Source organism: Zalophus californianus, chromosome 12 (assembly GCF_009762305.2).
Source record: "Zalophus californianus isolate mZalCal1 chromosome 12, mZalCal1.pri.v2, whole genome shotgun sequence".
NCBI lineage: Eukaryota > Metazoa > Chordata > Mammalia > Carnivora > Otariidae > Zalophus > Zalophus californianus.
Genome location: NC_045606.1, coordinates 83091034 through 83118098, shown reverse-complemented (window position 1 = coordinate 83118098; position 27065 = coordinate 83091034). Strand labels below are relative to the sequence as shown.

Genomic DNA, 27065 nt, shown 5'->3' with positions numbered 1-27065 from the left:
TAATTAGGCTGCTATTTAATCACACGGAACCCAGGTTCTTATACAAGGCAGGAGATGGCAGCCAGCAGCGCCCCATAACCTTTCCAGCCTGGGTGACGAGGCTAAGGAGATGGGGACACATGGGACACACAGGTGGGGTGGGGGCTCTGGCACAGTGTGTCCTGCCCAAAGCTGGGGGTAGTGGCCACTGGGGATCTGCCCCCTCGGCTGGCCCAGGTCTGCCATCACTCCATGAGGCAGAACTCTGACTCCTGCGGTCGCATGTTGGGTAACACATACAGAGCCACAGCCGCAATAGCCAAGAACACCATAGGCTTCCACATCCCAAACATGTTCTGTGGGGACCAAAGACAAATGGTGAGTGCCCGGCCTTCCGAACCCTTCCCTAAGCCAGAGGCTCCCCTGTCTACTGGCACTGGAGAGACATCAGGAACCTCACGGTCTGGTCTCTCGCACCTCCTGGGTAACTGCTGGAGACAGTGTGGTCTTAGTTCTGGCAGTGCTAGGTATCTGGAACAACGCTAGGTGTATCGCCCGAGGTGACTGCGTGTATTCATGCCCCACGGAATGAGGAGAATACCAGTTCCTGGGTGTAGAAGCCAGCTCAGGAGGGAGACCAAAGAGTATCCGGATGGTTGCAATGAGAAAGGATCAGGTGCCACGGCAAGAAAAAGAGGGTAAACTGGGGCCTTTGGGAAAAGCAGCAGTGCCTCACTGGCTTTACACAGGAGCCACAAACTCAGTCAAAAGGATAAGACTGAAGGGGAAGTAAAGAAAGCACACCACAGAGTGCAGGCAAATGTGAGGTTTGTGGGCAGCCCAAACCTTTTTTGGACAATGATGTTGGTTCGAGGAAACCCAAGGAAGCCGGTCACAGGCCCTGGAGACAAATGCCTTAAAACACCCCCGGGGAACCAGTGTGTTGATGGTCTTCCTGGCATGTGCCAGTGTGCTGAGTCTTCCAGACTCTGCCGACCACAGCAAATCCTGCTGATTCGTGGGATAACAAAGAAGCATCCTTTAGGGAACACAAAATCGTGGACAATACATACTTAGGGAAATAGTTCCTATTGTTATTATTTTTTTTACTGTATTACTTGAAAGACAGAATTTGGGTTGAGTCATAAGCTATGGCGTAATAACAGAAGAATGATTTTAGGTAAGAGCAGAGTACAGTATTGATGCTAAGAATGCATTTGCTCAGAGAATAACGGAACTAAAAAGAGGACTTTAAGCCAGCTATAAAGAGCAAAGAAGATCTCCTACATTTGTAGAAATAGTTACTAAAAAGAGCAGCACAAATGAAATGGAAAGCGAAACAATACTGGAGGTGGATATACAGAGTAATTTATATAAGAAAATAACTGGAAAGGAAGCTAGAAAAAGTATCTACATGCTTAGATGCTTATACCCTAATGTACACTGCTTAAAAACGTCAGTCTGGTGTTCTTAAAGAAGGACAGAGCGGGGTGCCTGTGTGGTTCAGTTGGTTAAGCATCTGACTCTGGATTTCGGCTCAGGTCACGACCTCAGGGTGGTGAGATCCAGCCCGGCATTGAGCTCTGCGCTGGGTGTGGAGCCTGCTTGGGATTCTCTCTCTGCCGCCCCCCTTAAATAAATTAAATTAAATTAAGAAAAAAAAAAAGGAGGATAGAGCTAGACCCATAAATGTGAACTGATACCCTTTATACCAGTCAGAGGCAAGTTCCAGACTGGCTGAGTTCCAGACTGGCTGAGGGCTGGTCCCAAAGGGGTAAGTCACGTCAGGCTTTCCTTTCAGACTAGGTTACTAAGTTGACAGATCAAAGAGATGTTTTTGGATTTTATCAAGACATCTGACAGATTTTCCATGATCTCCTTGGAAAGAACAAGAGGAAATAAAGAGTATGGTACCAGCACAGGTTGCTGTGTGACCATTTGTTATGTGACCAATGAGCTGGATAAAAGAGAGCCTGGAGAGACAACACTCCAGAGGCTCGGCCCTCATCCTTAATGTGCACGAGCAGGGCGCCTAGCTGGCTCAGCTGGAAGAGTATGCGACTCTTGATCTCGGGGTCGTGAGTTCAAGCCCTATGTAGGGGGAAGAGATCACTTAAATAAGACTTTTAAAAAAAAATAATGCACATGAACATACGAAAGTAGGCCGGTCGCCCTTGAGGAGGATGTGGAGCTGGCAGGGTAATGGATAATCTGAAACCACAAGGTCAAGACTAAACAAAAGAAAAAACAAACTCCACAGGTTACATCAATGGACTATACCTAATAGGAATGAATAAAAAATTCTGCCTCAGATCCAAAAAATCAACTGCAGGTAGAAAATGGGGAGAGGATACTTAGCGTACGCAATACGCAAAGGAGCTTTATAAACAACACATGCGGAGAGTTAACGTGACATGAGTTGTCAAGAGAGCTAATGCCACTGGAGGCTGTGTGAAGAGAAGTATGGAGTCTTCCTAATTACATGGAAGCAACCATGGAAAACTGCTCGAAATGAGGAGAGATGGTAAGGGGGAAGCAAGGTTGGAATTTTAGCTGTTGCTAATATTAGTCCTTAGAAATCCATTCACAATTCACTGGCGATATTACTTGACCTCTCCGTGCCTTAGTTTTATTACATATAAAATCATAATAAAAGCCACCTCATTGGGTTGTTGCAAAGATTAAATGAGTTTCAAACCGTGTCAACAGTATGCATTCCAACTCACTATGTGTTAGGAAGACGTACTCAGAGGTGCTATGGGCTTTGCAGTAGCCCATGGAGAAGCCAGGGCTAAAACTCAGCCCCTGAGTATCCTGTTGTCAAATGAGGTGATTACAACAGTGCGAGGCACATAGTATGTATACTGTAAGTATACGCTTTTTAAATTATTTATGGGGTGTTTCATTATTTATGAAGCACTTTCATAAACATGAACTCCTGTGATCCTCACATGAGAAAGGCAGAGGTTTTACCATTCTTCACTGTCATCTGAAGAAACTAATGTTCCCGTTATGCATTTTGCCCACTGGGACTAAGCGGTAAGAGGCAGACACAGACCGGGACAGGTTCTCACCTGTCAGCCACGCTTTCTACAGAGCTACGCTGCCTCAGCTCCTGGACTGGGAGCTGCAGAGGGGGGCACAGCCAGACCCTCCAAGAGCACCCTGACCCAGGAGCTCCTTCCTCTCACTCTGCGTGGGCCTGGTGAGGTGCAGAAAGGCTATGGCCAAATGCTTTGGGTCTCCTCCCCTAGGGGCTGAGAAATCTGGATGTGGACAGGACAGGGATAGGGACCCTGTCACTAAAGAAGCTAGACTGTTTGTGGGGAGTAAGTGGAACACCTTAAAGAGGAGAAAGGATGAAGAGGGAAAAAAGTGAGGGGAAAAGGAAGGAGAAAAGGATGCTGGTGAGTACTACCAACGTACGCTTCAGCTGCCACCGCCCCAACCTGTGCATTAAGCCAGCTGCACTCCATTTGCAGGGGTGAGAAGGGAGGGTGGGAAGTGGTGGGGGGCTGGGGAGCAGGAGAAAGGAGCCAGAACAGGCCAGGAGGGAATAGTTTATGGGTTCCAAAGACAGGTGGAACCCTAGGGCTCTACCCCGGGACCTAAGACCACATTCTGCCTCCTAAATTTGGTATCCTGTTGACAGACCAGATTACATGGGCCGAGGCCAAGTGGAAGGTGCCCAGAAGATGTCAGCCTTGGCACCCTGAGAATACTTGCATCTCGTTCTTTTCACCAGTACCACATTATGTCCAAAAAGCCTGGCTTGGGAAGGCAATTACAACAGACTCTGGACCCCAAAAGGGATAAATATAGAACTATAAAATATTTCCTGCCATTCTGGTTCTGAGTTTTCTGAAGACCAGAAGTCCCAAACCAGAGAATTTCTCCGTTGAAAGAACACAACATGGTAGGGGTTTCTGTTCCATTTTCGCCAAGTCTGGAGGACAAATTGAGCCTGCCCTCATACAAATGCCCCTGGGCAGGGGGTTAGGGTTGGGGTTGCGTGTTGGTCACAACACTCCAGAATTCCTCTCTCACCCAACAGGGGAGGCGCAGTGATGCCTTATTTTGCCATCCTGGGTGGTGACAGTAGTGAGAGCAAAGAGCGCTCAGGTCAGCCTTGCAGACAGGCATCAGCTCATCAGAAGTGGTCAGGCGTTTTTCAAAGTAGCAACAGTGCTGGGATCATCCCAAGTTTTCCCAGCCAGAGGACAGAAACTCAAACCGTGTCAACAGTATGCATTCCAACTCACTATGTGTTAGGAAGACGTACTCAGAGGTGCTATGGGCTTTGCAGTAGCCCATGGAGAAGCCAGGGCTAAAACTCAGCCCCTGAGTATCCTGTTGTCAAATGGCTAAAAGCAAGAAGCAAGCAAGTGAGAGCAAGGGCAAAGAGGAGAGGCCAGGGCCACCTGCACCCTCCCTCTACCCCTCCGAAGGAGAGGACTCGGTACCAGTACCTGTGTTAGGACGACGTCTCGGCCCACCAGCACCAGAGCAAAGCCGATATGACCACCAGGGCTACGAGAGGCAAGGAGAAGATGGGGGGCTCCGGGGCAGGGGATGGCTGCAACATACCAAATGAGCAGGAAGCACAGGGAGAGGCCAGGAGATGGGGGGTGGGCGGTATAAAAAGACAGAAACACATGAATCCAATGGATAATGAAGATGAGAAAACAAAGGGAAAAGAGAAAGAGATCAAGAGGTTAAACAACAGGCAGTGAGGGCAGCCGTATCTCTCCTCTGCGCCCGGGCCTGGATCTTCCCACTGGCAGCCTGTGGAGGATGCAAACCTGAGTGGGTTAAGCAGCTGCTTAGGTCCAAATCAGGTCGGGGGGCCAGTTTGCTGGCTGGCCATTTCCCTCTCACGTCTTGTCAAGCAGGGGTGATCTGCCCTAGACTGTTCGTACAGGTCAGTAACTCTGGAAAAGGGAAGCTCCGAGAGTAAAGCCGGGCTCTCCGGATGAGGATGTATACTTCTCCTGGGTCACTCAGTCTCCTGCCAGGCCACCCGCCCCCTGCCCCCCCGCCCCCGCCGTTAGCCCACTTGTTCTGGCTGCTATCCACTGAATCTCAAGTATTCTGGGCCCTGGCCCCTACGATCCCCTAGAGTCTAATGCCGTTGTTGTGAGACAAAATGCACTACAACAGGCTAACAGTGGAGAAGTGCTAGTTCTTTGCAACAATCTTCCAGAGAGAGAAAGTGAATTCGCAGGCAGTAACATACACCGTTAGAGCTGCCTGCAAAATATGCAGGACCTGCGGAGGCAAAGGGACACCTCTGTATGTAGACACAAGGAACGCGCTCAACTTCGAAGTACAAGGATCCGGTCTGGCGTTTAGAGATGTTGGCACCCAAGGCAAGGAAATCGAGGAGGCTCTGAACGAGCATGCGGTGGAGTATGATGAATTCGAAGAAACAGAGCACTGGGGAAAAGGCTGCGGTGGCTCCTACTTTTTTACATCCTAAGTAACGGTCCTCTGCCACAAGGTTAACAGAGAACTGCATGCTAGATCCCTAGCCACTGCTGCAGACCGAGCTGCCGGAAAAGTCCAGAGAGCCTTAGAGCTGACTGGGACATCCCACCACAAGAGACTTATTTTCTTCCCTGGTGTTTAGAAAGACAGAAAGAGCCTGTACCATAAACCGAGGACTTATTCAGGAAGTACTCACTCTTCAGGAAATCAGAGCCCCCAGTTAACCTCAACTAGCGCAGGAATTCAGCTGGTACATACCTGTGCAGATGTACCAGTTAGTTAAAATACAGAAATACTTTTGTATGGTTGGTACGTTACCCAGGATACTCCCATCCCAACCTCTCAAGATCTAGCAACTAAAGGGTTAGGACTCTGGTTGCTCTCCCCAGACTGGCCCACGCCCCTGCTGTGTGCGGACTAAAATATTCTATTACTTCTGACCACCCCCAGCCCCTCCCCTCATGCCCTGTAACACGCAGAACCCGAAAGCCACACCTGCCCCCCGAACACCCCTAACAGCAACAACAAAGGTCAACCTAACAGGGCACCTCGAGGAGGCAGGACTGAGAGACTAACACAGGCTGGCAAATAGCCTGAAGCAGGCCTCACACCATCCACGTCCTCAGTGCAGTGCTAGGTGAAGGGGGAAGACCTCCTGATGTAAGGAGCAAGGGCTGCCACAGAGGTGAAACAGGCAGGACTGCAACGGCCCCACCCTGGTTCCCAGAAAAGGTGATCTTTGAGACACAGGTAGGTCCACAGCAAAGTGGTTCCAGCCCGCCATTTCCCGCGGAGAGCCCACTTCCACCACTACCGGCTCCATCTCCACTCTCCCCGAACGCTAGGCCTCAGGGCTGGCTGGCCTATACACTCCTGCAGAAGTCCATCCTCAGGCTGGGTCACCCCGCCACACCAGGGCACCTGAGCCCCAGAGCCCACTTCCCACTCGGTCCAGCCTTCGACTGCGGTTACCTTTTTGCTCTCAGAAAGCTTGAGGGGGTTGCTTCCCTCTGAAGCTTCAGGGCAAGTGTCCTTGGCGCTCTCATCTTTGTCGTCGTCTTCCTTGCCCTCCTGCTCTTGGGACTCTTCGTAACACCCCTGCTCAGCTTCTGCAGACTTAATCTCTGCAGGCTCTGATGGCACAGAAACCAGTTCATTGCAGGAGTCCTGCTTCCAGTCCTTTTTGATTTCCTCCTCTTCCTCCTCCACTTCCTCTTGTATTAGACCACCTAAATCCGTGTGGCTGGCCTTGTAGTACAGCACCACCTCCAGACTCTGTGGGCGGAGGCAGGGCAGGACGGGGGCTCCGGTTACCGCAAAGAGGCCTACCTTCACAATGAAGCCGGACTCCCTCAAGCGCACTCTGCTTCCCAGCCTGGCACGGTGCGCAGGCAGCACCACGCTTGGGCACCGAGGCTCTCCCTGAGCGTCGTGTGGAGGGCAGTCACACGCAGCCTCTCTGGACCCACACGGCCATCCGGCCGTTGGCCATCTCGGACAGCTACCAGAGCTAGAATCTTGGGCTCTGCCCCTCAGCTGCCACCTCCGACCCCTGCAGGGCGGCTACGACTCCTATTTTCCCCTCCTCCTTCTCACGTAGGAGTCCGCCACCGCTTCGAATAAATTCTTTCTTTTCATCCATTTGGTCCCTCTCTTGGGCACATAAGCCAGGAAGAAAAGGGGCCCTAGGAGATTGGGCTGAGCTAATTGGAGCCCTCGTCCATCCTAGGGGCTATGGTCCTTTGGGGCTGTGTCCCCAGGTATAAGTGGTCTGTGTTCCACTCCCCTTACCTCCAGAGGAAAAGGGAGTACGGAATTGCTACCAAGAGGGAACTAATACACCAGAGAGACCAGAAGCTTCTCTACAAATACCTCACCTGGCCGGAATGGTGGTGGTGGTGATTTTTCTTCCCAAGATCTCCTCTGCCTTTCTGCTTATCAGGCTACTAAGGTTATTACTCACCTTTTCGTTCTCATAGCAGCCCTCAGAACCGTCCAGGCTTGGTTTGGTCACCTTTTTGTTTTTAACCCCGTTGGCATTTTTGTTCCTATTCTCATTGTCACTTTTCCCTTTGGTCTCTCTGGGAACAGAGGACTTCTTCTCCTTGAGCTGGCGGAGCTCTTCCTGGCAGCACTGCAGCTGGCCCTCCAGCTGCTCCTGCACGGCCAGAAGCCGCCCCTGCTCATCCATGCTCGCCTGGTACTGCAGCTGCAGCTCCCGCAGCTTGGCCTGCAGCTCTTTGATCTGCAGGGGGGGGCAGGGGGTTTGAACGGCCAGTCACCCACAGCCCGGCCTAGGGGTCACTGCCTCAGAGTTTGCCCTGCTAAGGCCCATGGGGGAGTAGACAAGAGAGGAAACGTTAAACTGCAGGATACGAGCCTCTAAAGCAGTTTCAGAAATAGCTTCTAAATGAGGTACCTGATGATTTACACCTAATGGGATCAAAAAAGGATGATTTAAATTATGTTTTTACTGGGACCCGTCTGGGGAATAACTATAGAGCTGCCCCTTCTGAAGCTCAGGGCTTTATTATGGACGTCTTTTTGATGGAAACTCCTACTTCGCCCAAGCTATTTCTCTAAGAGGCACAACTACCTAAGGAACCATGTGGTCCACTCCTGAAAGTGTGCCTGGGCTCCTGCAAACCTCACCCTGGAAACAGAGGCAAATTCCAACCCTGCTCCCTAATTTCTGGTTTTGTCTTCCCTGACTTCTGGCATCACAGTCTCCCTGGTAGGTAACAATACTAAGCAATCAAGGTCCCCGGGCTGACTGTTGTCTGAACTCTCCCACGCATTCACAGTGAGTCCCGCTGGACTGTGGACTACTCTTGGGCAGGAAGAATGCCTTCTGTCCCATCCCTCATGGATGCAGAGCACCCTTCTTGGCATTATAAGGGATCCGAAAGGACGCAAGGCTCTGCCCTCGAGGTACTTACAATCTAGTTGAAGAGACAAGTACACCAAAAATAACGAAAGGTGAAAAAATACAACTCTATAGAAGTGCTCTGGGACACAGCAAAAGAGGGAAGTGGTAAAAGGAAAAAAAGAAAAATTATTCAGAGTCTTGATGATGAGTACATCTCAGCACAGTGAGCACCTGAGGACCGTCCACTAGTGCTGTGGCCGAGTGCCCAGCTTCCTGGGGTTCAGCCCCTGCTCTGTTCCTCTGACCAGGAAGGGGGCAACTATGCAGAGCAAGCAGTGAGCTCCCGGACCTCCTTCCTCAGCCTCTCCGAAATGGCTGGGACCTATGACCTGTTCTGGCTCTAGGGACTCCTAGAAGAAACCTTGCCGCCCAGAGAGCAGTTACCTCGTTCTTGTCCTTGTCGTTTGGGGAGGCAGCAGGCTTCTCAAGGCTTTCCATGCACTCCTTGAATTCCTTTTCACAGGCGACCAGCTCTTCCTTCAGCTCTTTCTGCCTGTCCAACAGCTTTTTCATTCGGTCTTGCAGCCAGTCATGTTCCTCCTGGCTGAGCTGGTACATAGCCTGCACCCCCTGCAGCTTGATCACCACCTTGGCGACCACGTCCTCACAGTGCTGCGGAGGGCGGAGGAGTAATGACCGCACCCGGAGAAGGACCTGCCCTCCACCCCACTCTCTTTGCTAGGCCCCATCCTGGGTATAGAACAACGGCGGCAAGGTTCTGGAGCTGCGCTGGGGCTAATTCTGTGTTTCTTCTCATAAAGCACCATCACTGTGATGGGAGCATCTCCATACTAGACAGGCGGAGCGCCTCATTCATTTCCAGTGACCCAGCTCAGCTCTGACTCTGCCGCCCACCTCACTTCTTGCACCCTTCCCTGACTTATCTCTTAGTAAGACAAGAGGCTTTCCTCCCTGTCCGACCTCTCCTCTGGCTCTTGTACCTCTAGGTCTTCAGGCTCGGCAGGTCCGTCGTTAGTGCTGCTGCCGTAACTCTTGTAACAGGTGTCAGAGCTGGAGCTGCTGCCGTAGCTCTTCTTATAGATGCTGCTGCCGCTGCTGCCGGCACAGTAGCTCCTCTCGCTTCTCTCCTGGGCACTGCTGCTGCTGTCATAGCTCTTGAGAAAGCTCTCGGTGCTGGCCTGGGTGCTACCATAACTCTTGTGATAGCTCTCGCCGTCATCGAGGCTGCTCCTGTAACTCCGGCGGTAGTTCTCGCTGCCAGTGGCCATGCTGCCATAGTTCTTCTCCAAGCTCATTCTGCTGGAAGGGGACCGGACCTGGAGCAGCTGCATTTCTTCCAGGCAGAGCTGCAGGTCAGCCCGCAGCCTCTTCCGCTCCTCGAGGAGCCTGCCCTGCTCCTGCTGCAGTAGCTCCTGCTCGGTCTGCGTGCCCTCGTAGAGCACCTGCAGAGCCTGCATCTGGGCGGTGATCAACTTGGACTGCCGAGAGTGGGTGGGGAGACACTACCATTACTCTAGACACCGCCGTCCTTCTCGCTGCACCCCCCGGGGCAGATGTCTGCGCGCACACTTCAGAGACCTGCACACCTACACTCCAGTCTCACCACAGCCTAGGTCTTTAACCGCCTGCAGCTACTGGCATGTCAGTTACTTGCTCGTTGGGGAAAATCTACCCAGGGCAGATATTCTGCGGTTTCCAGGCTCCCATTTCGGCTGGTTTCTAAACTCTGGCACATCCCTCTCTCCTTGCAGCAGAGCTGAGTGATAATCGAGAACACTCTGGCTCCCTACCCTACCGTCTTCTCGGTCAGGACATACCCATTACCCTGACCTTGGCGCTCAGTCCCCTCCCCCGCCCCCAACTCTAAAATCAGCCCTGGCCCTTAATGTGAGCCTACAAGAATGCCTCCCTCAGAAGATGTGGACCTGGAATTAAGGTCTCACTACAAGTCCCTGTACCTCCTGTCCCAACTCTGAATCTGGCCTCTAGGCATGTTTCCCAGGCCCTCTGGGCCTGGCTTCTTGGCTGCTAATGCCCAGGATGAGATCTGATCGGTTAAGGAAAGAGTTCTACCTGGTTCCTGGCCTCTGTGTAATCCAGGCTGAAATCTGATGCCTCTGGAATCTGACCAAATCTCAGTCTGGATTTCTGCAATTCCCTGGTTCTCCCTATCCAGGCTAATATTTGAATGAATAGGGCTAGCCTTAAATTGAAACTGTCTACCTGCTCTTCCTTGCCCACCCTGAGACCTCAGACCAAATGCATTCCCCAACCCCAAATAGACTTATCAGGAAATCTCCACCAGTGTGACCTCAGAGGCATAACCCCTTCCTGGTGCTTGCGATGCATGGATTCTCTAGTCTAACCCTCTTGACCTGGCTGTTATTGCCACCAAAGTTCCAATGAAGACAGTGTGGCCAGTACCATTAATGCCACATGCTAGGAATTCTTCCCTTGGAAATGAATGGCCCCAGATTTGTCTCAGGTAGAACACCGAAAGGTTATAGATTTTGATCACTGAAAGTGTACTGCTTAATTATCAACCAGCTGATGAGAAAAGGATGACATGCTCAGAGTCAGTCCCAAGGAATCCAGACAAACCCTAAGTTGCTATTACAAATCTGGAAAAATGATATTGAAGGGGCTGCATCAAATTATCAGGTGATTAGATTCCGGGGTCACCCTGATCCGTCCTCGGTGTTCACAGCACTTCAACAGGGCACGTATCTGGTTGAGATCCTCAGCCCATAGCTAAAGCCACATTTTCACGAGCCCGTGGGTGGTCATGGCTGAAGAAGGGGGCCTTAGTCTCATCCTTACTCTTGGCCAGACAGGCCTTCCTAACTCTGACCCTTCCATGGAGCCCTCTTCCCTACCATGCTGTTGTCCCCAGAACTGTCTCCCTGCCTCTTGTTCTGTTACCTTGTTGTGACCACACTTGGAGGACTTAGGTGATTTGGAATCACTGGGATTCTCCAACACGTCCCGGAAACGAGACATTTTGAAAAGATGCAGCTCTTCATGCAGATCTGACTGTTCTTTGAGCACACTTTCTTGATTCTGTACCAGTTTTTTCTGCTCATCCTGCATACCTTGGTAGAGCAGCTGTAGTTCACACAGGTCTTGTAACTTTGTAAGTAGCTCCTGACTCTGCGAGGTGGAGTGGGAAGGAAGCGGGCAGGAACTGTGGTAGCTATGTGGGAAGACCCATGCCTCCTTCCTGCTGGGGACCCTTCCCCTAGGAGTCTCTGGGTTGGCTCTGAACAGCCATCTGGGACAGGGTCGGTGTGGCGGGGGAATGGTCTTTCTATGGAGACCCACTAGGTAAGTAGCCATGATCTCATAAGTTTGCAGGTATTTTGTAGTTTACAAAGTTCTCTCAGAGTATATTTTCTCCAGAGGGACTAAAAATCTAGAGAAGATGCTGGACAGATTCCAGAGTATACTATGTGTTTTAAAATTTAAAAACCCTAATCAGCTATATTGAACTTTTTGGTTTGAAGAGATCGGTGACAAAGTAAGGAGGGGCTGATGCAGAAAAGAAAAGGTTCGATCCCCCCCCTGTTCTTTTTCCCAAGTATAGTCATACCTCGGAAACTTCTCAAAGCAGCTTCTCCCTAGTTAGCAGCCGTTCCCTGGCTGGGGTTACCTTAGGGAGGAGACCAGCTTTGGGTAGCGGGAACGTGAGTCTGTGCAGCTCTTCTTGCAGCTGCCCCTGCTCCTCCTGCATCCTCCTCTGATCCTCCAGGAGCTCGCACTGCTCCATCTGCAGCTGCCCCATCTCCTTCTGGCTGGCCTTGTACTTTTCCTGCAACTCTGTCAGTCTGGACAGCAGTGTGTCACACTGTGGACGGGGGAGGAGGGGGTGCGGAGGGGCGGTTACTCTGTGAGGCGCTGCTCTGCACCGTCCAGCTGGCAGAGCCCTTCTGTGCTCTCCTGCCCTTTGTGGTTCAGCAGGGGCTCCCACCCTCTACAGCCCCCTTGGACTGACCATCCCAAGCCACACTGCACCCATACAGGTTTAGACACCGAATGGGAAACCCTGGCAGGCCGCTAAGGACTGTTTGGCTATGCTGCACATTTCATCTACTGGTCCCTTCTGAGAGCCCTGTGAGGGGAGTGTTAGCAACACCCCTCCCTTCTCATGACCCCACCTTTCTTTCCTTTGGCCATTCCCTGTGGTACACACCGTTCTCAGGCCCTGCTGGGAGTTCTAGTTCCTGTTACTGTCATCATCCCCAGTTGGTTTTATACCTAATTATACTCCTTACCAATAAAAACGTCACCCGATTTGCCCCCATTTTTGTTTTCATAACCATCTTTTTAAATCTCTAGAAAAATATGGGCTATTGCTGAATTTGGGTTGAGAAGACTAAATTATCCCATGATTCCAAGAACCCAAACCTTCTAATATCAAACTCATCTCCATGCTGTTTTTAGGACAAGAGGAAAAGCTGGCTCTGTGTCAGCATGCTTCTCCCTCCCCACAGTCTCTTCTACTAGGAGAGGAGCGGATGAGCAAGTCATGGACACTCTGGCCTCTAAACTGAGCAGGAACAGAAGAAGGAAATGTGAGCCTGGGTGTAGAAAGGCAGGTGGACTATTGGGAGTGGTCCAAATAACCTCCCCATTCTGGGTCTTCAGAAGGCCTTTTCCCAGGGACACAGCCTGCTGCTGGCTGTGGTAGGAGTCACTGAGGATTTGGGCAGAAGGTGACTGGCTCCACCATCTTTTGAGAATCCCGTGCCTTTTCTCCACCATGTTTCAACACCTTCCATTTCCTATCAGTGATCAGGAGCTGAAAGTGCTCAACACAGGGTAACTGATAATGACTTTTTACACACTATGGAAAAAAAGAAAATGAATAAGGAAGGCCTTACTTATCACTACTAGGATTTATTACTACAAGCAAGTGAGAAAAGAATAATATTCTGTTCAATTTAAAGAGGGTAAAACTCGAGCTTAGAGAATGTCACTCTTCTGAAGTCACAGAGTAAACCCTGGAAGAACCTAGGTCCTTCTAATAGCCAATCAGCACTCTAGGCACAAGACCACGTCATCTGACAAGAGCATCTGCAATCTGCCTGAGAAAACTGGACCTTTTCTTTTTAGGTCTAATGAGAAAAGCTGTATATGTGGACTTTTGTGTATGTTCTTCTCCACAAATGACAAGGTATCACTACAGTTCTAATAACAAAGTATAAATGTCTACACACATGGATCAAGTGCAAAACCCTCTGATGTTCAGACAGGATCCAGCTGTACTGATCCTACTAGGCTGTGGCTTGGGCTCAAAGTCAAGATCAAGGCAAACTGTTTAAAAGTTAACAGCGTGGGACTCTGCTTCTGTTTCCTGATTCGCACACTCAGCTGTGACCGTAAAGGAAGCTCATCAAGCCCCTCAGTTGGATGACTTCACCTTTTGCCCTTACAACTCCTCTCTCCAGAGGAAGCACCCAGGAGATCTCACCTCTCTTAAGTACAATTACCTTATTAGCACACTTCCCCTTTTCCTCTGGGATGGGCTTGGTGGTCTTGAGCTCCTTCAGCTCCTGCTGGCAAAGCAGGAGGTCCTGCTCGAGCTGATCATACATGTACTTCCGCCGCTCCAGCTCTTCCTTGCTGGTCTGGTACAGCCGCTTCATCTCCTGAAGCTGGGCGTGCATCTCTGCGTTCTGGGGTAGGGGAGGCAGGCCCCGCCATCATCCCAGAAGCCCCTGCAGCTGCACTCTCTCCTCTCAGACAGGGACTAAGGGATCCTACTCAGTCCTTTCCAGTCCCAATTTCATCCCACTGGGGGTGACCTGAGATGGACCCTAAAAAGGCTCTACACAGGGACCTTCTGGGGCTTCCTTTTTGGGTAGGTGGGGAAGAAAGAGAGCTACCTTTTTATAGGCTGATTTTTTTATTAAAAATCAAAGGAAGCTGAGAGTGTCATGACTCTCTGAGATCACCTTTCTACTAGGCACCTCTTTATACCCCACACCAAGGACTGTACCAAAAAACTCCTACGATGCTCCCTCCTCCTTGGTACTATTGCTCTCACAGAAGATTCCATCTGGCTACATCTCCCTCACCTGGAGCTTCTTTTACCTTCTCACTGCTCTCCTGGAAGGAGGCCACGATGTCCTTGAGGCGCTGCACCTCCGCCTCATGGTACCGCAGGTCCCCGCATAGCTGTTGCTGCACTTCCAGCAGCTTATCCTTCTCGCACGTGATGTGCTGGTACTGGAGCTGCAGCTTCTGTAGCCGGCACAGTAACTCCTGCGGTGGAGGGGGCTGTGGGCAGTACCTCTGGGGGCATCAACCCGCTCGCTCTTCTGCCTGAGTCACTCTTGGGCACGGACAGTCTAAGGCCTGCCTTCTCCCTGCCCCTCACTGACCGGCTGTCGTCTCGTCCGGCACGGTGCCCGGGGGTGGCCGGAGGCCCCTACCAGAGGTGCTGCATGGCTGGCAGCCGCCCTTAGTTTAACTCCGCTCCAGGCCACCTTCCCCAAAACCTCTTAGCACCTCAGTTGCCCCTCACCTCCTTTTGTTGTTACCTTCTCATTTGGGCTTTCTACGACTGTGGATTTCAAGACTTTGAGCTGCCGGAGCTCAGACTGAAGTTGTAGTTGCACCTTCAAGAGCTCATTCTGCTCATCCTGGCTAGCATCATACTTTTGCTGCAGGGCACAGAGTCTGGTCTTCAGCTCCTCGTTCTGTGGTGGGAGGATGTGGGTAGAACGGTTACTCTCAAGAAACAGCAGACCCCTCTACAGACCAGTTTGGGTCCTTTCCAGACGTAGACATCTTGAGGAGCTCCCACAGGTCTACGGTTGGGTTTCTTCTCTGAGGCAGACACTCAGTAATGACTACCATCTCTAGAATGCAATGCTACGTGACTTCTCCAACTGGTCTCCAGTAGACTGTACCCTTGGTCGCAGGGCAAGAGTCAGCAGAGCACAACCTTGCTCTGCGTTCATCCTTCCCCGATGCAGCAACTCCATGGAGGCCCGTCTGCCCTCCCCAAATGCCCTTCCCCTGGCAGTGTTTACCTGGGTGACATTGTGGGAAGTCTGAAACCGAAGCACCTCATTCTGTGCACACTTGAGCTCCCTCTGCAGCCGCCTCTGCTCCTCCTCACTGGTCTGACGATGATGCTGTAGTTCTTGCAACTCACAACACAACTCCTTACACTGTGCAAGAGATGGAACAGAAAGGCCGATTGAAGATAGGTGCCACACGCACTTCGAGAATAGGCTTGGTGGGGGCGGGGGGTGGGGATAGGCTTGGAAAGAAGATGACATTCCTTTTATTGGAATATTTACACCAGGCAAGCAAGTGAGACCCCAGAGTACTACCTCCTGCCATAGTGCATGCCCTCTTTGTCGGCCCTGTGTCTAAGGAGATGTTTCTACCACGGGCCAGGAGAGGGTAAAAGATAGACAACGAAGGTGCCTGCCTTCCCCTACCTTGTTCTGCATGTCATGCATCTGCTCTTCAGCCCCTAGAAGCTGTTGTCGCAACAACTGGGTTTCAGGATCAGGTTCTAGAAAATCCATTTCTGAAGTCTGAGACTCTGATGACATCATATCCTTCAGCATTTGGGACTCCAGCCACTTTTCTGTTGCTCTTCGTGTCCTGTGATCCAGAACCCCAGAGCCATGTTTGGGTAGGTGCTCTGCCTGGCATCACCTGCTAAGTGTGCTTGGTCCTGATGTCTTTATTTTAGGCCAAGATGGTAAAGAGCCTTCTATTGTAGTTTATCTCCTAAATAAACATGCTGAGAAGGTGAAGAAAAAGTCCCAGCACCTCAATCAAGGCATGTTTGGCTCTGGGAGACCGGAAGCGTGCTACTCTAGTTGGGCTCAAGGCTGGGCCTTATGTCAAGCCAGCTCTAATCTGGAGGCCCTACACCATTAGACTGAATCCATTCTGTGTAGACAACAAAGGAATCACTTCTGATCAACTCTAGGGCAGAGCGAACCAGACCCCAGTCCCTAGAATGGAAGAAAACTAAATTTTTATTTTTTTATTTTATTTATTTATTTATTTTTTTAAGATTTTATTTATTTATTTGACAGAGAGAGAGATAGCGACAGCAGGAACACAAGCACAGGGAGTGGGCGAGGGAGAAGCAGGCTCCCCACGGAGCAGGGAGCCCGATGCGGGGCTCGATCCCAGGACCCTGGGATCATGACCTGAGCCGAAGGCAGTCGCTTAACCGACTGAGCCACCCAGGCGCCTCGAAAACTAAATTTTTAGAATCCAGTCCTGAGACACTGGATCTCCATGCCTGCATCTAGGCGGCATCCATACTCTTTGAAGGACCAGCTGTCTAAGAGCAGAGGGACATTCATTAGCCTGCATCTGCCTTCACTGATTCTACTCAAGAGAAAAGCCCAAAGCAGAGCCCCGCAGAGCCCCCTAGCCTGCTAGCTGTACCTCTCACTCTCCAGATCCGCAAGCTGCCCTGTGAGGCTGCTGTTACTCTCCCGCAGGGCCTGGTACTCCTCGTTCAGGAAGCGGCAGCGTTCCCGCAGTTGCTGCAACTCTTCTGCAGAGGGCAAATGGAGACATGTGAGATCCAAGGGGAGAAGCACTGGTAATCAGCCCTAATTTTCCTGCCTAGAAATCAGATAGCAGAAGGCCGAATAGCTTCTTTTTTTCTAAAGACAGAAGAGACACCACATGCCGCGGCTTAGAAGACAAGGCCCCCCAAATTCCACACTGCTACGTGTCTTCGTCCTCTTTCAGGTAGCTGCCCTTCTTGTCATCTGCCCAGAAGCTCTGCCCTGTGTGCCCATCTTCAAAAACCCAACCAAGGCAGAGTCTTGAGATTTTAGGAGCTCATGAAGGTTTTAATTGAGTTTCTGGGTTATTGTATTTCAAGTTTCCATTGAACTGTTTATGATTACCTTCCTATTACTCTTTAAGTACAAGAGCTGAGGGATGTGAACTGCCAGATGTCACACCGCTAGTCCTGGCCTTTCAGAGACAACTCCGGCATCCTAAACGTCCTTTTACTTACTTCATCACCACACCAAATACACTGGCCAGCATGTGGTCAAGAATTCTTTTTTGACCCAGCACATGTTCCTAAGTACAAGGTACCAACTGAAATGCCCCAGCACATGTTCCTAAGTACCAGGTACCAATACGTTTTAAAGCTGCGATCATGGGCGCCTGGGTGGTTCAGTCAGTTAAGCATCTGCCTTTGGCTCAGGTCATGATCCCGGGCTCCTGGGATCAAGTCCCGAATCGGGCTCCCTGCTCAGCATGGAGTCTGCTTGTCCCTCTCCCTCTGCCCCTCCCTTTGCTTGTTCTCTCTCTAATAAATAAATAAACTTTTTTCTAAAAAAATAAAGCTGCAATCATATAAACACCCCTATCTAACTTGTTTCTTCCTGATTAAGAATTATTTCTCTTAGGGGTGCCTGTGGCTCAGTCAGTTAAGTGCCTGCCTTTGGCTCAGGTCATGATCCCGGCGTCCTGGGATCAAGTCCCGCATCGGGCTCCTTGCTCAGCAGGGAGTCTGCTTCTCCCTCTCCCTCTGCCCCTCCCTCTGCTTGCACTCTCTCTCTCAAATAAATAAAATCTTTAAAAGAAAAAAAAAAAGAATTATTTCTCCTAGAATACCAATTCTGATATTTAAAGAATGTTAATTTACTCCAATTAGAACACAAGGCCTATCTTATCTGCTGTAAGATTCAACACCCTGAAATTCACGTCTAATGTTCCTTCTTTATTCCAATCAAAAGTCCTTGGAATACTGCAGATTATCATGGAAGGAAGGAAAGAAACTAATCTTTAATACAAGCCAACCATGAGGGCGCCTGGGTGGCTCAGTCGGTTAAGCGACTGCCTTCGGCTCAGGTCATGATCCTGGAGTCCCGGGATCGAGTCCCACATCGGGCTCCCTGCTCAGCGGGGAGTCTGCTTCTCCCTCTGACCCTCTTCCCTCTCCTGCTCCCTATCTCTCATTCTCTCTCTCTCAAATAAATAAATAAAATCTTTAAAAAAAAAAAAACAAGCCAACCATGTGCTAAGCATTAGACTTGATGGTTTCAGCCTCACATTCAGTTAGTCTGTGAGTATTTCAACATACTAGGCATTTCATTTAATCCCAAAAATAGCCTTGTAAGGTTTTCTTTCTCTTTTTTTTTTTTAAATAAACTTTTAATTTTACAATAGTTTTAGATTCACAGAAAAGTTGCAAAGATGGTGCAAAATTCCCGGGAGAGCTTTCACCTAGTTTCCCCTATTGTTAACATCTTACCATGGGTACATTTGTCACAACTCAGGAATCAACATTCATAAATTACTGTTAACTAAACTGAACATTTTATTCAGATTTCTCTCCATTTTCCCTAAGGTCCTTTTCTGTTCCAGGATCCCCTCTGGCTGTAAAGTTTTGTTTTTGTTTTTGTTTTTTAAGATTTTATTTATTTGACAGAGAGAGAGAGACAGTGAGAGAGGGAACACAAGCAGGGGGAGTGGGAGAGGGAGAAGCAGGCTTCCCGCGGAGCAGGGAGCCCGATGCGGGGCTCGATCCCAGGACCCTGGGATCATGACCTGAGCGGAAGGCAGACGCCCAACGACTGAACCAGCCGGGCACCCTTGGCTGTAAAGTTTTATTAACCAATTTTTACAGATACAGAAACTAAGGTTCAGAGAGATAATAACCAGGCCAAGTTCATCCCACTAATTAGCAGAACTGAGATTCTGAACTCAGGTTTAACTTCGACCCAAGCTTTCCCACTGTGCTGGCCTCACTCTCCTGACACCAACCAGTCCAGAGGCTCTTCTGAGAAGCTTGTTACAGCTGGGAAAACTTGCAGTTCTTTGATTCCTTGTTGATTGCCTCTGCTTGGCCTGGCCTAATACAGGGCCTCCCACTATACCCAGATCATAAATCTAGCCTCAAAATAAAGGCATACTCTCTGATGTCATGAATCCTAGCAACTAGCTGGGAGACTCATTGTCTGAAAGCGGAGCTCTAAGCTTTTTAGTACCTCATGTATTCCTGGAAATAACCTCTCTTCCTCTCCAGCTGTCTTGTGCTCTGATTTGTTGCCCCCTAAAGCTTCTACGTTGGAGAGGACTCAAGCAGCCTAAGCATTAGCATCCTCGGACCTGGGAACAGGACTGGAGGCCCCCCCATAATGCAGGCCAGGCAAACTGCCATGCCAGAGCAGCAGGTAGCTTCCCAAGGTGACCAGCCCCTTATCCTCCCATCCCGGCACTGGAGACTTTCTTAGGAAGGGCTTTCCCATAGTCAAATCAACAAATCAATGGCTCTCTGAGGAAGAATTCTCAGGGTACATCTCCACAGTGCTATTTCTTATACCACCACTGACCGGTTATGTGACATCTGTATAAGTTTTTCTCCCTTAGAGTCTTGAACTCAACCTGGAGGTTTTTTCTGGAGGTTCCCAATTCATGATCTAAGACCACCTTCCACCATCTTTTTGGATACTAACTCCCTCTGCTTGGCTTTACTGACAGACCAGGAAAAAGGCTTGCCCTCTCATACCTTGCATCTCAGAGTAATCTGAAGGATTTAAACTATTGGATGGATCAGAGCTCTTCATTTCCATTTCTGCACGGAGGGAAGTGATCTCCATTTCATACTCTCCCCGGATGCGCTCCATGTCATCGAGTTCATTCTGCATCCGGCAGAGATCCTCCTGCAGGGATGCTATGTCACTCTCATGTTCAGTTGCGGAATCCTCTGCTGCTTGCCGCAGATTCTGGATCTCAGTCTGGGCCAAGTGCAACTCCTGTTCTATTTCCTTAAGTTCACTTTCTTTCTCTCGCTCTAACAGGGACATCTCCTCTCGTAGAGACCGCAGCTCACCTGCAAAGCCCAGAGGTTGGGATGGTCAAGAGGATAAGTGAACTCATCTACTATGTTCTAGAGGCAGAAAGTTAAAGGCAGACTTATTTCTTATCTGGAAACTACTGGCAATCTAGTCTCTACCCCATCAGTGAAGTATAGCTTCATCAGCTATGGAATAAAAGGAGTACCTAAGAAGGGAAGGGAGTGACTCCATGTAGTAAGGTGCAGTAGAAAAGTAGATTCTGGCACCAAATCAACACCTTCAGCTACTGCAAACAAAAAGTATTAAGTGCTTCTACGTTGAAGACCAAAACTAATTTACAGTATTTTACTGATGCACTGAGTTTTTCCAAAAATTCCCCGGCTAAAAAAATTCACACACACTATTCTCATCTATTCAGTCTGGAAGCTTAGAATTACAGAGCCTCACAGGTAGGTACTGGCCCCTAATGTGTATTTAGAGTTCACTGCTGAAATTCAAATGTAGGCTCATCACATGGTAACCAAACATGGTTATGTCCTTGATGTCAAGGTTCAAATTTCCCTTAGGTTCCCCTCTAAGGTCTGGCCCTAAAAGTATGGCTTTCTCAGATCCGCTGGAGAATGGAGGAAGGTCTTCCTCAGCCAAGCAAGCTTATGATTTGGAGCACAAAGGGGCAGGGCACGCCCAGGATGGAGAAGCGGGGCTTGCAGGCCCCGAGGGGGAGGGGCTTGCAGGCCCCGAGGGGGAGGGGCTTATCCGAAAACTGGGCGGGGCGGACCCTGGCCGGGAGTTGGGAGGACTGGACCCGGATTCCGAAGACCTAACGCCGGCTGACAAAGGGTGTGGGTCGGTCGGGGAGAAGCGCAGGGCCCGGCAGTTGAGCCGTGGGACAGAGGAGTAGGTTCTTACTCACTGGTTATGGCCTCCATCTCGTCGGCCCCCCTGCAAGCGGTCTCCCTGGGGGCCAACCCCCCCCCCCCCGCCGCCGGCCGGTCCCGGCCCCCCGCGGGGCTGTGGCGGCTGGAACGGCCTCTCAACACCAGCTACCTCTGAGGTCGCGCGCGCCCCCTCTTGGCGGAAACGGGCAACGCGCGTGCGCAAAGACCGTCTCTAGTTCCTCTCGCGGGGTGGGGCTTGGGCGCCTTCACCGGACCGCAGTCCCTAGCTTGCTTGAGAGCTCATGCTCAGTAGAAACAACCCTAGTAGGTTAAGGAGTCACTCCAGAACTTGTTTTCCCACGTAGTTGCCTACCTGCCTCTCTACTGACTTCCCTCCTCCTTGTAAGGGAGTATGTCTCTTCTCCAAGCAAAGGTCTTTTTCTGCTCTACTGGATTGTTTCCTTCATCATACAAACGTGATCTAGTATAGTGAGTCCTATCTCAAACCCGCCCCCCCAACTCTCCCTTGACTTCATTCCCTTTCCCCTTATTTCTCTGCTTCTCTTCAAAACATGACTACTGCAATTATCTGTACTCACCTTCTCTATTTCACCTCCCCTTTCCTCTTTAATCCCAGTCTAATCAGGCTTCTGTCTTCACCGAAATATCTTAGAGCCCCATCTTGCCAAATCCAATGGCCATCTTATTTGATTTAGCAACTTTTGAATCTCTTTGAAACACTTTCTGCTCTTGGCGGCCAGGGCATGAAAGGCTTCTGCTGTTCCTCCTACCTCAGTCTCTTTTGTTCATATCTCTTCTACTGGACCTTTAAATACTGGAGTATCCCTGGGACTGAGCCTTTTCCTCTTCTTCCTGTCTCTCCCTGTGATTTCATGGTGATCTCTCAGGGATTCACATGCCATCTATATGCTAACGACTCCCACATTTATGTATCTCCAGCCTTGATTTCTCCCCTTGTTCTAGATTCATACATCCAACTGCCCCCTTATAACATACTAATTTATTTAGATGTCATTAGTCATTTCAAACTCAACATGTAAAAACATGTCTCCAATGGTTCCCTTAGCCCTCAAACTTGTTCTTTGCCAAGTCTTCCCCATCCCAATAAATGACAGCACTGTCCAACCAGTTTCTCAAGGCAAAGTTATCTTCCATGTCTCTCCTATTCGCACCCCTCCCCCACCCTCCACCCTACCCAATTCATCAGAAGTTCTGAGGGCTCCACCTTCAACTATAAGACCCTCCCATTTCTTTTTACTAAGAATAAAAACCAAACCTCCCAGCTGGCCTATAAGGCCCTTTGTAATCTGGCCTCAGCCTGCCCCTCAGAACTCTCTCGGGGGCCTGAGTAGCTCAGTTGTTAAGCATCTGCCTTCAGCTCAGATCCCAGCTTCCTGGGATCGAGCCCCACATTGGGCTCCCTGCTCCGCGGTAAGCCTGCTTCTCCCTCTCTCACTCCCTCTGCTTGTGTTCCCTCTTTCGCTGTGTCTCTCTCTGTCAAATAAATAAATAAAATCTCAAAAAAAAAAAAAAAACTCACTCTTACCAGGGGCCTCCACGTGCACTCTGCTCCAGCTGCAATGGCTTTTGTTCTGCAAACACATGAAGCTCATTCCTGCCTCTGAGCTTTTGCAGTTGCTATTCCTTCTGCCTGGTATGCTCTTGCCTCAGATCTTTCTCATTATTCAAGTCTTAGCTCAAATGTCATCTTCTCAAAGAGGACTTTTCTAACTGCCCCATCAAAAAAAGTTCTCATCTCACCCCATCTCTCTATATCATATTGTTACATTGTCTTCATAGCATTTATTGCCAACTGGACTTATGTTGTTTATTTTCTGCCTCTCCCCATTAGAATGTACTCTTCATTAGGGCAGAGATCTGGTCTGTCTTGTTCATAGCTTGTCCTCCGAGTATATAGGGCACTCAATAAATGAATGATAAACAAATAAATTAGCACCATTTTACAGATAAGGAACTGAGTCTCAGAAAGATAAAAGTGACTTGCCGAAGATCCTAAAGCTTGTTACGTGACAGAGTTGGGCCCAAGAACCTAGGTGATCCGAGACCAGGGCTCACACTGTTTTCCCAGATACAACACATCTCCAGCCATTTCTCTCCTTCACCCTCTTCCCATTCATTGTCTACTTCTCCTGCATCTACCTAGGCTTCCCTTCTCTTTTCCTCCCCTTCCTGCATCTTTGCTTCTTCCTCTCCAGGCCTGCTTCCCAGCCTTCCTTTTTTCTCCATTTATATTTTCCATTTGGTTTGATCTCAGTTCTCCCTGGAGAGCCCCTGCTGTTTTCTAGGGCAGCTCCCCTAAACCTTCTGGAAGTCCATGGAAGTAACAAAAGCTGCCTCTTTTTTTGGTGGTGCGGTGGAATGTGGGACACCTGCCTTGCTGCTTTCCAGAGACAAAGGGATGTGGGCATTAGAAGAAAGGGATTTGGGGCCACAAAGGGATTTGGGGCCACAAGCTCGGTCCTAGGAAGCAAGAGAAGCGGTCCTAGGAAGCAAGAGAAGTGTTCTCATCTGCTTCCCTTAAAGATGCAGAGTCCCCTCTGGTCACTTCTCGTTGGCTCATTGCTCTTCCCCTGGTGCCCTTGTAGGGACAGGGAAAAGCAGTCTGGTTATAGGTATTCAGCCCTGATTACCTGCCCCCTGACCTGGAGAAGAAAGGGAAAAAGATACAGGTGTGAAGGGAGGAAGCTGGAGGAGAGAAAAGGGAGACTGTCAGCCAGAGAGAGAAGCCGTGAAATGGGAGGGCAAGAAAGGGCAGGGGAGGGCAGAAGAGCCAGGGAGGGATGCAAAGAACAGATATTGGGTAAAGAAGAGAATGGAGAGAGAAGGAGAAAAGGGTGAGAATAGTAAGGGGGAAATGAGGAGGAAGTATTGAATTAGTTTATATTTGTCTGCTATGCTTCAGCCAAACCCTCAGGACGAAAGTACTTGGATGGCCACCTTCCCTCCAGTCCCAGTGTTGGGAATTACCTTGGAGCTGCTGGATCTGCTTGGTGAACACCTCTGCCTGCTGGGCACTGGCCAGCCGTTCATCCTCCAGGAGCCCTGCAGTGAGGGGGGGCAGGCGTGAGCCTGGGATCCAGGGAGCCCAGGCCCTCTGGCCCCCTCCCGGGCACTCACCCTGCAGCTCCAGGGAGTCATCCTCATGCTGCCCTGCCAGCTCCCGGGTCTCCTCCAGCTCTGCCACCAGCTGGAGCACCTGAGCCCTCAGCTCTTCCAGCTCTGTCTCGGTGAGGCTCAGGCCCCGGTGCTTGCTGACAGACAGGGAGCTCACGCTGCCACCTTTCTGCACTTGCTCTTCCTCTTCTTCCACCTCTTCTTCCTCCTCTTCCTCTTCCTCCTCATAGAGAGCTGGGAGTAACACTTCCCCTAGAAGAGAAACCCATCCCCCCAGGGGCTCAGAGTCAACTTCCTTTCCAGAGTCCTTCAAGGGCCCTCAAGCTCATGGTCCCAGGGCAGGGATGGTATAATAGTGCCACCTGGTGTCCCCCAAGGAGCCCCTGGGCAGGACCTGCACTCATGATGCATCCTCAGGGGTAAGGTCTCCCATCCCCCTCCCAGGCCCTTTCTGGACCAGGATTGTACCAGGTGGCCTCCTATTACTGCCTTTGGGCAAACTGAGCAGCTGGGTGCTGGTCAGCCATGTGAGCTTGCACAAAGATACCTGCTTCTTCCAGTCCTGGTGGTCCCTGCGTTGGGGACAAGTACCCAAGAAAGGACTTAGACACTGGGCGTGTCTTTAGGCTGAATGGGGCAAGAGTTACAGTTTGGGGTTTGTCCAAAGTTAAAAAGTTATCCAGGTGGCTTGGGAGAAAGTAGCTGTTCCATAATGAAAAGGGTTGCTCATCAACAGTTAGAGAAAGAAAACATCAGAATGAAATGATTCTAAAATGTTTTACCGGACAAACACTGGGGCCCTTTCAAATGTATTCTATCACATAGCCTTTTTGAAATTTTCTGCAAGGTCCACCTTCCTTTTCTCTGCGGAGTGTCAGGAGGCCTCTCCCCTCCCCCAAGTGTTTTAAGGCCCCTCCTCCCATGCTGACCGCAGGGCAGTTTTCAGGTTTCAAGTCCCAGGTTGTACTTGTGTGTAAAAGAAAGCCTACCATTTTAATGCATTAAGAAACTGGGGTGTACTGGTCCCCAGCCTCTGGTTGGTGAGTACCCCCTCCTTTGCTGCAGTGCAGTTCCTTGAAATAGTGACATTTTGTCAGGATACTGATTATTTGCTTTGTTTTACAATTCTGAATCCCTGGTCTCACAACAGCAGCCTAAGGTTCATCTGGGACCCCTTAGGGGAGCAGGGTTGCCCACACAGTGTGCATTGGGACCTGGGGACACTTCACAGGAAGTCCTGGGAAGCAGACAGGCATCCTCCCAGGGGCCTGGTGTTGGCAGCAACTGCCAGGTCACATGGTGCGCTGGGGATACGTGGGTTTTGGAAGGTTGGCCTCGCCTGCCCCCTCCCAGGCAATTCTTTCAGGCCATAAGAGACCCTGGAGAACCAAAGCCACAAGGCTTACATTCAAAGTTAGTGGTGGTGGCACCAGAAAGAGAATGCTCACTTCCCTGCTTTTCAAAAATATGAGACAGCTTGGGATCTGGGTCGGGTGGCAGTGAGAACAAACCCCCTGCTGAAAGGCTGCTTCAAAGCTCTGTCCAACGAGGCCTCTTTCTCTGCCTGGCAGCTCCCCCTGGGACACACAACCTGGTTAGCTGGTGATCAGGGCCCCAAAGGGATGCACCCAGAACCTCCCTCAAAGCCGGAGCCCTGAGGAGGGGTAGAACTCAGACGTGAAGGGTAGAGGGGGCTCAGGTGAGCTAGAGGAAGGGCTCTGTGCTGGCTGGGAGTTCTGGGGACCAGATGGGGGGTAAGGAGGAGGGGAGGGAAATTGGCTGAGGGGAGAGAAAGCAAGGTTTTTTGGAAAACTCACCCTCCATAGCTTGCATTCCCCGCCGCTCCAGGGACCCCCAGCGTTGGCCTTTCTTCCTTTCACAACCCTCAGATGCCTCATAGGAGCCTAAAGTGGTCACTGTGGGTCCTGTGAGCAGGGAGAGAGGAGGCACGGTGGGCTGCTAGGGGGGCTGGGGGCTGGGGCTGGGGTGCACGGGAGAGAGAAAGGGACGTGCCTTCCAGCCCTCTGGAGCCCTGGAGTTTTTAATCCCGGTGGAAGTGCTTGGCTCACTCTGCCCAGGGTGCGACTCTCCTCCTTCAGCCGCCCCTCGAGCTGGGCCTACGGGGACCCCGCCCTGTGCTGCCCAACCCCCTCGGCATCCCCAGCTCCAGGCTCCTCTCCCGGCACAGACAGAAAGGGTGTGTGTCTCTTTAGCCGGGAGGGGACAGGGAGGAGACGGGCAAGGATGGAAGCGAGAGCAGGAGCCAGGGAAGATGAGGCTGAAAGGGTGAGGTGCGTGGAAGGGGAAAGGGGTGATTCGAGGGGGAGGGGGCGTGTGGCAAGGGTTTCTGGGCCGGAGCCGCTCCCCTCCCCTCCATTCTCTCCCTCGACCTCGTCCACCCCACCCTCGTCCTGCGCTCAAAGCCTTCGAGCCGGAGTGGGCGCAGGGTCTGGGGCCCCCAGGGAGGGACAGACGGGGTGGAGAGGGCTCGGGGCGAGGGACGGCCAGGGGAGGATGCGACCGGTGTGGGGAAGACCCAGCCCGGAAAGATGGAGTCCGGGCCCGGGGTGGGGGGCAGGATGGAGGGAAGAAGACGGGACGTAAAGGTGGGAGCGGCGGAGGGAGGGAGGGAGGGAGGGAGGGAGAACGAGGGGGTCTGGAGGGAGGAGAGATGGAGAAGAGGAAGGAGTGGCGGCGGAGAGGTGAGGGAGGGGCGGCTCTGACCTGGGCCCGGGCAGCTCCAGCCCGCGGCGCCCGCGCCGGCCCCGGCGCCCGCCTCCATGGCCGCTCGCGCCGCCACCGTCGCCGCCGCTTGGAGGAGACGCCGCAGCCGCCAGGCCGGGGACCCGGAGCCGGGTGCGCAGGGGG

General features: G+C 51.0%; 1 protein-coding gene across 6 annotated transcripts; it reads right to left on the bottom strand.

Annotated features, from left to right (window-relative positions):
- CCDC136 (coiled-coil domain containing 136) lies at window positions 1-27065 on the bottom strand. 6 transcript variants are annotated; one of them, XM_027573931.1, is made up of 19 exons: window positions 26922-27065; window positions 26015-26122; window positions 24201-24449; window positions 24051-24125; window positions 19875-20198; window positions 16784-16895; window positions 15811-15979; window positions 15394-15534; window positions 14899-15057; window positions 14450-14620; window positions 13846-14031; window positions 12006-12200; window positions 11279-11506; window positions 9337-9834; window positions 8780-9007; window positions 7430-7711; window positions 6439-6741; window positions 4449-4555; window positions 202-335 (listed from the first exon to the last, which is right to left on the bottom strand). In XM_027573931.1, the coding sequence occupies exons 1-18, from the start codon at window positions 26977-26979 to the stop codon at window positions 4454-4456; spliced, it is 3588 nt and encodes a 1195-aa protein (XP_027429732.1). In that variant the 5' UTR covers window positions 26980-27065; the 3' UTR covers window positions 202-335; window positions 4449-4453. The 6 variants fall into 6 exon arrangements, with proteins under 6 accessions (XP_027429731.1, XP_027429733.1, XP_027429734.1 ...); XM_027573930.1 differs by lacking the exon at window positions 4449-4555 and having other exon boundaries at window positions 1-335; window positions 26922-27064; XM_027573932.1 differs by lacking the exons at window positions 4449-4555; window positions 11279-11506 and having other exon boundaries at window positions 1-335; window positions 26922-27064.

Bases quoted from the DNA above. Each gene is read 5' to 3' on its own strand.
- CCDC136 (XM_027573930.1), bottom strand. From the start codon at position 26,979: ATGGAGGCGGGCGCCGGGGCCGGCGCGGGCGCCGCGGGCTGGAGCTGC. The intron at 24,126-24,200 runs GTGAGTGCCCGG...CCCTCACTGCAG, and splicing joins TGACTCCCTGGAGCTGCAGG to GGCTCCTGGAGGATGAACGG. The intron at 9,835-11,278 runs GTAACAGAACAA...CACTCTCGGCAG, and splicing joins CCAAGTGTGGTCACAACAAG to TCCAAGTTGATCACCGCCCA.